Source organism: Lissotriton vulgaris, chromosome 8 (assembly GCF_964263255.1).
Source record: "Lissotriton vulgaris chromosome 8, aLisVul1.2, whole genome shotgun sequence".
NCBI classification, from domain to species: Eukaryota; Metazoa; Chordata; class Amphibia; order Caudata; family Salamandridae; genus Lissotriton; species Lissotriton vulgaris.
In genome coordinates, this window is record NC_141696.1 from 1258388598 (window position 1) to 1258400591 (window position 11994).

An 11994-nucleotide genomic window follows, 5' to 3' on the forward strand; every position below is an offset into this window, starting at 1 on the left:
GCTTGGGGTACCAGGCAAGATCAGCACTGTATGAACAGACATGTCTTCGGGTCCTTCAGAAGCTCAAATGTTCATTGACTAATCTAATCGTAAACTGTTCCTGTAGTGTATCGCCAGGGTGGGGAAGGTTTTGTCCCCATTACTGGGCAGTTCTAACCTGAGCAATAGTCATAGCTTTACAGGCAGCCTCAGGAAAAAGCATAGGGCCAGATGCAGGTGTCCAAATACCGGTCGGAAACGGCCGAAAATACCGATCGATTTTTGGCCGTTTCCGACCGGTATTTGGACATTGGTATGTAGGGGTAGCAAAAACATACAGATTCGGTAAATGTACCGAATTGGTAAAATTACCGAATCTGTAATTTCTTATGTAGGTAGCACTTTAAACAGTGCTACAGGGCCTTTAGAATTCGTTATTTACCACCTAATACCATTGGGTGGTAAATAATGAATTCCTGTGGACATGCACATCTGTGCATGTACACCTGTGCCATGTGACACACATACATGCACACACATACATGCCCTTAGGGCATGTATGTGTGCCACATGGCACACAAGCCAGAAACAGGGGTGTAACAGGGTGTCAAAGTGACACCCTTTCCCCCTTGTCAATTCGGTATTTTTACCGATTCGGTAATTACTGGATCGGTATTTGCTATTGATTCCTATAGGCTTCAAGGCCCATAGGAATCAATGGCAAATACTGATTCGGTAATTACCGAATCGGTAAATAACGAATCCTACCGATTCGGTAAAAATTAACGAATTTTTACCTACATCTTATTTACTGATTCATAAATACCGAATCGGTAAAATTCAGTATTTATGAATCGGTAAATAAGATTTACCTACATCTAGCCCATAGTGAATATCCATCCACTTTCATGCAATTTAACATGATATTTGTGTATTTAGATATAAATGGTGTTATCAGGATTGATTTGGAATTCAAAATCGGCCCGGGCAGCTAAAAAAAAATGGCCCACTGTTTCATATTTCCTTCACGCAAAACACTGCCTCTGCGAATTTTATATTAATAGTGGGGTGGGGGGGGGGGCGGGGGGAGGGGGTGGAAGGGCGTTTACAAAAATGCACGGATTAGTTTACACTGGTGAAACACACCTGAAAACAAATGAGGGCCCTTTTGCTCAGGCCCACTGCCCCCGCTCAATATGCACTCATTAATGGGCCGGCCCAGAGAGAGAAAGGGAGTGACACTTCCGCCCGTTGAGAAAAGGGAGGTAATGGACGCCAATCTGCCTCCAGAAAGGCCACTCAGGCACCCACTGGGCCGCTGGCGGTATTCGAACACAGACACCACCCAAAGCAGACCCCAGGCTGCCCAAAAAAGCAGCCCACAGCTAGAAGTCTGATACCAGCCCCTCTGCCATTGCCCGAGTGCCCGCGTTACCAATCCGACGCTGGGTGTTATCACATCAAGATACCCAGGGCTTTAAAAAAAACAGGTGTCTCTTAAGGGGGCCTACCCAATGTAATTAGGGTGTGGCTTGAAACGAAAGCTAAAAATCTGGGCTTAGCATAGTGTGCCGCCCGAGAGGTAATTTGCTGCTTCTGTCATTGCATCCAGATATATAATAGAAAAAGCAACCTTGTACCTACAGCAAGCCATAACGATTGGCATTGTTAATGGTTGTTTAGTTGCACAAGCAACAGCTATGGCTTCGTAGTATAGCATATTGAAAATACTTTAGTTCTGAAATAATGAGACTATGAAAGACCTACGAGTCTCTTTGAAGTTAAATCAGACAGTGAAAAAATGAACTGCTGCAGAATTTAGTTTTTTTTTTCTCATCCTGAGGGTGCGATCAAAAATGGAGAGCCCGATAGGGACCTGTCTCAGTACATGCTTTTCGGAACTGCCAGTGCTGAGCACAGCAGGACCCGGCCCACTTAAATCCCTGAAGATACCACATCTCTGCATGAGAAATCTGTGACTTTAAGCACCAGTCCCTTTAAATGCGGATAAATATGTGGAAACACAAAAGCATATCACTCCCCATTTAATATTGAATTTTCTGTCGCAAATGCCGGTTGAGGGACAGCTAATACTGAAACAGTGGTATTAGCGTGAATGGCCCAACGATTTCTAAATGAGGGCCATATACTCTCCACCTCTTTGCCATTTTACTGTTGCCTGTCAAAGGATGTTATTAAGAGCACCAACACATCCCCCTCCCACCTCCCCCTGGAAAAATTATTATATCTCTCATAACACATGAGACAGCTTGCTGAGTTCAAGCCAGCAAACCACCCCAACATTTCTTTCTGAAAATTAGCTCATGAATCCCAAACATATACGACTTACACAATGTGACGCAGTGTTCCCTTAAAGTCTGAGGGGCAGATTTACAAGCTCCTTATGCCACATTTGCGCCGCCGTTGCGTCACTTTTGTGACTCAGTGGCGGCGCAAAGGCAGCGCCATGCTGCGGGGTATTTACAACGTGACACATCTATGGAGATGCGTCACGTTGTAAAGCCCTGCGCCACATGTGGGCGTGCCAGCACGGGGGGGGGGGGCGTTCCAGCACAGGAACGCCTCGCAAAAGTGACTGAGTGAAATCTACAAGATTTCACTCACTCACTTTTACGGCCATGCTGCGTCAAAACACTGCGCCTGCTTGAAGCAGGCGTAAGGATTGACGCAGCATGTTAGGGATTGGGGCACCCCGAGCCTTGCTGGAGCTGCGTCGCGCTTTCGACGCAACACCAGCAATGCACCGCCTTTCCCCGGGGGATGCGAAACGCACCTGTCTATCAGTGCACCTTGGTGCGCTGCTTTGTAAATGCGGCGCATCAGTGGTGGTACACGGGTGGGCAGATGCGTCGCAACTCTTCTGGCGCATCCCTGCTCATTAGCAGGGATGCGCCAGAAGTAGTAAATCTGCCCCAAAATATGTTCATGAGCTACTAACACAAGTAGATCAGTCATTTCAGGTATTGTTTGTTTTTAGCTATGTAATGTAGACTGGTAAACAGCGTAAACATTCTGAGCTAAGAATCACCACACAAGCAAATGTAAAAGTTCCCTGCCTCATCCCCACCTTCCAGCTAGAATTTCCCCTGCCACAAACTCACTAGGTCCATCAGAAACCACCGCTTTCCCATGTAGAATATTTTATTACATCTTCTCCACATGCTGGGATGATATTGTGTGATCCTCTGCCACAGCAGTTGAAAAATTCGTAAACATTTGGTGGGCAGGTACATTTGGAAACTGAAAACCATCCGTCCCCTGCTGCAGCATTTGTAATTTGGCTCAAAAGCATATTGTGCATATTTTATCATTCTTCTAACACAAGAAAAAAACTGCCCATACAAAAATAAAATCCAAGTTCAGTGTATAAAAATATAAATATGTCTATGCCTCCAGGTGCAGTCATTCAATCAAGAGGATGATTTCACTTTAGATGACAGGGCCTGTTTGAAGCGTCGTTTGAGGTCCTGCATGTTGGGAGACTTTGGCCGTGATATGACAGATGTCCTTCTCTTCTCCCCATTGCCGCCATTTTGTAGCTTACTGACCTCTTTACACAGATGCTGAAAAACATCACTGACATCCTGACAGTTTTCACTGGTTGAAATTTCCAGAAACAAGGTGCCCAGGTCTTGCGCCAGCTGCAGGCCTTCCTCCGTCTGCACCTGCCGCGCGTGGACAAGGTCCCCTTTATTGGCAACTATAATAACTGGGCACTTGGCATCAGGGTGCATCTTCCGGATGTGCTGGTAGAGAGGCCGAATGGATTGGTAACTGCTATAGTCTGTGATAGAGTAAACGAGAAGAAAGCCGTCAGCCCACTGCACACACCTGGAAATCAAGTCCCCGTCTTGCGTGAAGTCCTCTTGCGCCTGTGAAAAAATACAGCAATTAAAACACAGAGCAATGGATACAAACAGGTCTTTCCAGAACAGATACAAGAAAAAACACAAAACAAAACAATCACCCTAGGATAAAGTGTGCCAATGTTTCAAATCTCTAGCTAGCTCTGCATAACAGCTAATCACAATTTTTCTACACAACAGATCCCTGTTACTGAGATCGGTGCCTTGCTACACATAGGGCTTCGAACTCCTAAAGAACTGCAAAGCAAGCAATCAAGCATTAATTGTAGTTCTCAATTAAGAACGAAGCCCGACCAATGTACTCGGGACCAAACAACTATAAAAAATTTCAGAAAAAGCATCTTCATTATTGTGAACATAAGCATTGTTGCCTATAAATGCAGACATATTGCTCGCTCTTTCTCCTCTATAAGCATTGCCCTTTAATTTCTAAAAGCCCGGTCTAGTAATGCAAGCAGGTTTTGTATTTTTTAGTGGTACTTTTTGAATGAAAGAAAGGGATCCCTGGGCAACATGATAGTTCTATGATGTATATTGATATATTTAATAGAGCATAAATGCCCTATCAAAACTCCACTTTACTAATCTTTGCCACAATCCCAATTAAGAATGTTTTTACAACTCATTGTGGGTAAAGAGGGCCCATGTGCCATGCTTGCATTAAGGCGCATGTCACCATTGCTACACCGCTGTCTGAGGTGGATTTTATTATTGAGCACAACTTAGCATCCTCACAGCTGAGTCTTGATACACTGTGCTTCTTATTTAAACCATCAATGCTAGAAGTGCACAGATATTTATTTTCATGGGTGAGGTTTTGTAAAGTACGTGTTTTTCTTGCTTTTGTAAAGTTTGCAACGCTTCCTGTTTTTCTTCCCCTTGAAGCACACAAACTTTTTCTGCTCAATACAAGATAACAATCCGTTAAATTGATTCCAGCCAAGACAGAAAATCTATGTTGACTTCTCTCTGCAAGTTTATCTTTTGCAGAGAGCAAATGTATGCAAACTTTTTCTCTCAAAGTTTTTTTTGCAACATAAATGTTTAAAAAGATCAAATTGTCACACAAATGTAGCAAACTGTCATACTTTGCAACATTAAAAAAGTTCACACAGAACTTTGGGACGGTTCTAAAAGAGAAAAAAAATTACAATTTCACAGCATCACCCCACGCACACCCCATTTCCCAACCTTTCAACCAGAATTCAGAATGTTCTTTTACTTTATTAGGAATGGTGCATTTTTCACATATTTTTACACAGTCGGTTGAGGGCGCTTGCACTGGAAGAGTAAAGTGGAAAGTTTGTGCTCATGTTCCTGAATCCTGATATAGGATACTACCACTAGGCATCTTTAGAGCTAGTCTTTTTAAAAAACACACCTTTAGCAAGAAAGGGCCTCCTTTTCCTGTGACACCAACAGTAAGGATACTGACTCAGCTGCCAGCCAGGCCAGTTACTTTCATAATCGTAACATTCACTACATGTACAGCCCAACACAACCTTAACCACCTCTTGTAGCTTGATATGTATAATTCAAGCGTCCATGTCTTATCAACATTAGAAGGACGATAGGCTATCTGAGGCATGCAGGTTCAAAGGATTTTTTGCAGCAAACACCCTCTAGCCTGTTTTGAAGACTGGTGATGACAATAGGCAGGAATGCGGAACAGTTTCTACATGGAACATTTTGCACAAAGGCCCCTTAGAGCCACAGAAATACTATTTGCAGCCCTACCCTTGGTGTATTTGCTGATAGGGTTCCTTTACCTGAGCACAGCCTGGCGTGTCCTGGATCTGCAGAGAGACCTGCTCCCCCTCCACGTGAACAAGCCTGGAGTACAGGTTACCTGAGGAAACAAGCCCACAAGAGTTAATTGCTTGCTTTAAGAGGAGCTCACTAGACAGCATCTGCCCACTACGAGAGAGCACAAATGTATATCCCACCTGTATTGGACTCATAATCCCCAATGAACCGCCGGGTCAGGAAGCGCACAATCATAGCTGCGGAGAAAGAAGAATAGGTTACAACAGGAAGCAAATCCAGTCAAGTACTACACAGCAGGACCAAAGATCTGAGATCCACCCAATCACTGACCATTTAGGAAACCTCTGACAACTGAACTATTGAGACTGGCTTTCAACTGAACAGTATGAGTGGTTGTGAATGAATTACATCAAACATATATATATATATATTTTTTTTTTTAATGTAGTTGTAATGAGAGGGAGCCCAGCATGATGGGTTAGGGCTTATGGGTGACGTCACTGCCAAAAATAACACCAGAACATTCACGCAATATCCACAGCATTAAAACAAGCCCTCTAGTCAGACATCAGGTAAGTCAATTTATTCTTTAGGCAGACAAAGCATAACACGTTTCGACCCCAAGTGGGTCTTAGTCATATGCTGATACGAGGGTCAGTTACACCTGGATTTAAATGTGCTATGGTCTTCAACACTGAAGAAGGACTACGAGTGCAAAACATATCTTTGACAACACTAATAAAGAATGATTTTTTTCACCATCAAGGGCCAGGTAACATTTTTCATGCTCAGTACTCTTTAAAATACATGGCTAATGCCCTCTATTTAATATTGTTCGAGTTTGTTAAGTCCTGGCTCAAATTCCTTTCATTCATCGGACTACACTGTCCATAATACTTTGCAACTGGATTCAAAGCATCGTAAAGTACTTAATCTTCAAACCTCGACCTTCATGCCTTGATAAGTCTAAATGAAACAAAAGAAGCCACGTTCTTGCCTCAGAAGGAAAAATTCCATGTTGTGCTAAGTGGCAATAAATCTTCATTTACCTCCAAGACACTGCACCTTGTGTGCTCGTTATGATTCTCTATGTAGCTTCCAGTAAATTAATTATCTTTGTGGGACAGTGCAAGAGTTTATATATATAGATACAAGATACTAAGTGTTGGTACACATACAAGTCCTTCACTGGCACAATCAAAGCTAAGGTATAGAATGCTCAAAACAGGCACCCGTACCTCGTCCCCCTTAGCCCCTTAAGCGCTGCCGTCGGCCAGCGGTCGTCGCGAGCACTACCTTGCCAGTGCTGCGCACGACCGTTGGCCGACCGGCCAGCGCTCGTTATTCGAACGTTCAGCACTGGGTGCTGAACGTTCGACGCAGCTAAGAGGTTAAAGACCACCCAAATGCCCATGCAGACAACTTTTGACATCTGCTCTACACAGTGAGAGATAGGGGATCACTTTTAAGTAATGTGGGGTGCAGGGTGGGAGCGACTCAAGATGCATACAATTTGAAGGTGATAGGGAAGTGAGAGAGCACTGTTTCGGGGGCTTATCTTAGACCTGAGGAGTTGTGAAGGCCTAATCGATGATTGACATAGTAGTTCGTTTCACAGCTCCCAACACTTCCTCTGGAAAGAAACTTTTAATATAAACACACTCAGGGGCGGCTCTAGGCTCATGGCGGCCCTGGGCAGGGAACGTAGGTAGGGGGCCCGGAAGAGGGGGTCCGGGTGGGATGGAGCGCGGAGGCCAGTGAAGAGGGGGGGGTCAGGGTGTTTGGAAGTGGAACAGAACCGGAGACTGCCAAATCCCTGCCAGGGGCCGCCACACAAATATGTATCCATTCTCAGAGGATTATTATATTAAGGATATATATTGGCGTGGAGGCCCCTGGGGTTTGGTGGCCCTGTGCAGGTGCACAGCTTGCACATGCCTAAGGCCACCCCAGACACAATAAACAGTTGTATTACTCTCTGTAACTGGTCAGGCTGTGCTCCCAGGCATTTCAGTGGGTGCAGGGAACCTGGCTCTTAAGAAACAAAATGGGATCTGTCGGAAGCCACTTAAATGCAAGTGCCATATAATGTTCAGGTTGCGAACATGGTCGAAATCAACCCTGGCAAGCTATTCAAATCCGCCTCACACTGGAAGGGGTAGCGACTAGAATGGTGTCATAAAGTCTTTCATGGGTGGGTCATGGCAGCCCAACTTGCTCTGAAAACAGCCGGGGAGCCTACAGCCGCTCACTGACAGAATGGTCAGTCAAGACTGGTTGTGAGGAGGCCCTAAGGAGATACGCAGACATGCATGGAGGCGGCAACATACGTATGGAACACAAGAAGCAGAGAGGGTATCGGTCATCTGACTGGAGTGGAACTAATGGAAAAAAATCTGAAAAGTGCTCTATTAGGCAAAAACATGTTTGCTGCAGTACATCGATATTTTCTTGGCATGCCGGACTATAATTGAAAACTCCCAAGTGGAAGATTTCTGCATTTGCTTTTGACCTCCTTTTGTTGGATTCCGTTTTTGTCTCCCACGTGCGCAGGGAAAGGTGCCAAGTAATGCATCAAACGTCAGCTTTGTTTAAAGTTTGTAATTCACAAAAGAAATAATTTGGAAGTGACCAAAACGTTTATGGGGCTAACAAAAATACGATACAGATGTTATAGGAACACACGCAAACAGCTGCCTGGGCGCGAGTAATATACTCGCCAGCACTGGAGGAACGATAGCAGGAAGACAATGCATTGGAAAGAGAGATAATTTAATCGCCAATGATTGAAATGATGGATATTTAGGGGCAGAAAGCGAAAACGTAGACTACCGTGCATGCCTAACACAGACCTCTTTAACACAGTTATGAGTTTGCGTGCGTGCAAAAACAAGGCGAACAAGTGTGGTGGGAGTGGGGGGATGGATAACCGTGTGCATGCAGCCCCGCCGCCTTCGGGGACACAGCAGGGGCTGCAGATAGCCGGCCACCCGCGCCTCCACGGCTCACTCACCGGTCTTTCCCACGCTGTTGCCTCCCAGGACCGTGAGCTTAATGTCCCTGGTGCTGATGAAGTAATCCGCGGACTCGGCGATCGGGGCGAGAAGAAAGTTGCTGGACATGTTCGGCAGACGCATGTGGAAGAAGAGGAGAGAGCTGATGCCAGGGCAAACCTAGACAGGACCAGGCATAGACCAGAGCGATGGCCAGCAGCGTCCCAGGAATCCCTCGCCGCGCGCTGAATAACTCCAGGTCCCCGCAGAGCAGCCTCGGTGCGGTGCTCCTTCCGCCCCTGCGCACGTCTCGCTCCAGCTGCTGCTGGGACTCGCGCGGGGAGTTTTATAAAGGCTGCGCCACAACATCCGCTCTGGAGCCACCCCCGTCGGTCCATGAAAGGCAGTGAGAGGAGGAGGCAGGCGCTGTCACAGTGCACGCACAGGGCCGCCGAGGAGTGACGCTCGGCGTCACCCACCCCAACGCGCGCACCGCTGCCATCACTGACCCTGCCGCACTGCTTGATGAGCGTGGAGGGGCGTGCCCAGGGAGACCCCAGGGAGACAAGAGAGAGGCATCTTCGGGGTAGAGAAGGACAACACCTAGCCAGGCGAGGTGCATCCCCGGATAGACCAGGCAGCGAGGCAGGCATTCCTGGGGAGACGCAGTCCCTGTGTATCCCTGAGTGCTTCATGCTTATGCACCAACAACAACACCTCCCAGACGTGCGAGTGGCCCCTGACCCCCCTCCCCCCCCCCGCCCCCTCCCTAGCCAACCTGCGCACCCTTCTTTCCTTCAAATACACTGGTGAACAACTTTTGGTGCAAGAGGTCGCAGTTTATTCACATCTTGTATAAAACATGGCTCTTCATAAAAACACTTTCAATGGTCATTTGTAACCATAAAGCATAATTGGTAAATATTTCACCAGTCCTTGTCCCCAACTAATCACTTTGACAGCATGTCTTGGTGTAGATCTGTGCAATGGCCCCATAGCAGGTGTCTAGTGTTCCTTTTTCTTTTGCATATGTCGCCCTAAGTGGGAAGGGTATGCCCAGACGTGAGTCCCGTGCTCGCTACACCACTGGATTCAAGCTAGCCAGGCTGATGAAGCGTGATGCCCTGAAACCGGTCCTAGGATGCTTGTTTCCGGTCCAGGGAGGACCTGGCTTGGCCGTTCGGGCTGGACTGTTCCTACAAGGAACAGGGTCAAGACTGATTTGCATATGGCTGGGTCCAAACTGGAGTGGTGTGGTGAGCAAGAGAATGATGGATTTAACCCAGATCCTTGTGACTAGGGGTGAATGTTTGCATTGTCCAGCATTCCATCCATCAATTGTTTCTTTTGCATACGCGGCTTCTAGGCTTCCCTTGCCACAGAGATTTGTGGGTGGCCATCAGGTCCAGTCCAGGCTGTAAGTGCTGTGTCCATCTGAACCTGACCCTTGCTGACCAATCTCCTGCTCCCAGTGCCCCTTCCATGAGGCATCCCAAGGACACTGTTTGAGGGAGTCTTTCTGCTGGGCTACTGTTCCTTTGTGACTGTCTTTGTGTGCTGCCTCCACTGCCCCTCCTCCCAATTCACCTGCGGCTGCGATGCCCGCAATCTGGTGTGAGTGGGTGGGATCAATTGAGAAGAGGGTCTTCATGCCCTCGCTTATGACCTCTTTAGCCTCCACGCTCCTGCTACCGCATTGGGTGATTTAAAGTATGCACGGCCGCACAGCCAGCTGCAAGTCTGCATTTTTGCAGGGTTTTTCTCCCACTCCTGCTGGCCCCTTTCAGTAAAGGCCCCCTTTGGTCAGTCTTCCCCTTCCATACCCGTGACCAAATCCATGGTTATTGGCAGTTCAGGTTTATAAATAAGCATTCACTTTTCTGAGAGCTGTGCATTTGTACATGGAACTGGCACAATTTAATATAATTTTTACTTCTTTATCTACATTAAAACTCCGCCCAGCATATTTCAAATTAGAATTAGTGCTTTTTTATGTCTCTCCAGACTCTGATTCACAGAATGCACTGTCCTTTGAAAGACATATTGTTATCTGCAATGGGTGTAGGGCCCTCCTATTGCTTACGCCTGGTTTGCTTCGTGGTCACTCGTTTGCTTGCTTCTAATTCATCAGCTGTATTAGGCTTCCCCGTTTTATGTTTGTCCCGCCACTGCAGCATGGGTGTATTACTATATCCTTCCACCAAGAATACTCTTTGGGATGAGCAAGCTGGACTACGCCTAGTGCACCGACATCCAGAGAGGTGCAGGAGCTGCCTTTAGTAGTCTCTTCTGACCTGGGCTCAAAGAAATGGGTTTTCAAATACTGTTTCTGAATGCTGATGGCACGGTGCCTGCATTTTGTGATATTTTTCCTTTTCATAGCACTCTTTAATCTTGCGCCCGTCATCTTCTTCCTACTCGTCCCAAATTTTCAACACACTGTAGGAAGGAGGCGCCAAACTTGGATTCACCCAGAGTGCTATCTGAGCAAAGGTCAGCACTGGCTACCACTGCTCTTTTTCAGGTGCTACCTTTTTTTCTTTTCGTTTAAACAGTGTACAAGAGAGCATGTCTCTCGTGATTGCCCTTCTCTCCTCCCTCATTGCACTCCCATTTCTTCTCTCTTGCATGTGTGCTTTCTCCCTCCATGTTGCTTCTGCCATACCTGCTTTAAAAAAGAACTCTTGTGCTTGTTTTATGTTAGTTGCTTATCCTACTAAAGTTTGTAACTAAAAAGAAAAAAAAGCAGTTGCGTAATTTCGTAGGCGGACACATGTGTGATGCATATGACCGCAAAATGACTTGGCTGGTGCTTCAAAAGCTTTCTTTTTATTCTTTAGCCATGGGCACAGTATCGGGCATACTGTGCCACATGGCTAAAGCCATAGGCAAAGCCAATAGTTCCCAAAGGAGAGACCTACTACCTTTGCAAATGCTTGTTTTCCCTTTGTCATCACAGTGGCACTCTTTCCAAACATGCAATGTTGGGTGGCCGACGTTTCCTATTGTTGCAAGGACTGGACTAGTTAAAAGGCAGGATGGCATGGCATAGTAATATTAATTCCTTCGTCGTCATAGTTTACACGTGGCACATCTTCAGGCGTATAACAAAACATTATAGCCAGGGCCACTGAAATTACACGGTGGGGGAGCATCAAATTATGCTGCAGGTTGACTAAATTATGCAGTAAAATAAGGCAAATTATGCAGCATAATGTGGTAAAAAATATATAGTATTGCTTCATTATTTTGTCATTTTTACACATGGTAATACTGTCTGAGCAAAGATTCCACCTCAATAGTACCAGTCTAACAATCAAATACAGAAATAAACAAATGAAAGGTGAACAGGTAACCTTTCCGCATGG

General features: G+C 46.1%; 1 protein-coding gene across 1 annotated transcript; it reads right to left on the reverse strand.

The window, feature by feature from the left end:
- Positions 1 to 3118: 3118 nt before the first annotated feature.
- On the reverse strand, positions 3119 to 8947 carry RASL11A (RAS like family 11 member A). Its single transcript, XM_086933464.1, has 4 exons — positions 8647 to 8947; positions 5813 to 5869; positions 5636 to 5715; positions 3119 to 3872 (listed from the first exon to the last, which is right to left on the reverse strand). The coding sequence occupies exons 1-4, from the start codon at positions 8768 to 8770 to the stop codon at positions 3411 to 3413; spliced, it is 723 nt and encodes a 240-aa protein (XP_086789590.1). The 5' UTR covers positions 8771 to 8947; the 3' UTR covers positions 3119 to 3410.
- Between the last annotated feature and the right edge of the window lie 3047 nt (positions 8948 to 11994).

What these genes read in the sequence shown, in the direction of transcription:
- RASL11A (XM_086933464.1), bottom strand. Translation starts at nt 8,770, where the DNA reads ATGCGTCTGCCGAACATGTCCAGCAACTTTCTTCTCGCCCCGATCGCC. An exon ending in CAACAGCGTGGGAAAGACCG is followed by an intron (nt 5,870 to 8,646) that starts GTGAGTGAGCCG and finishes CTTTCTCCGCAG; the next exon opens with CTATGATTGTGCGCTTCCTG. An exon ending in ACACGCCAGGCTGTGCTCAG is followed by an intron (nt 3,873 to 5,635) that starts GTAAAGGAACCC and finishes ATTTTTTCACAG; the next exon opens with GCGCAAGAGGACTTCACGCA.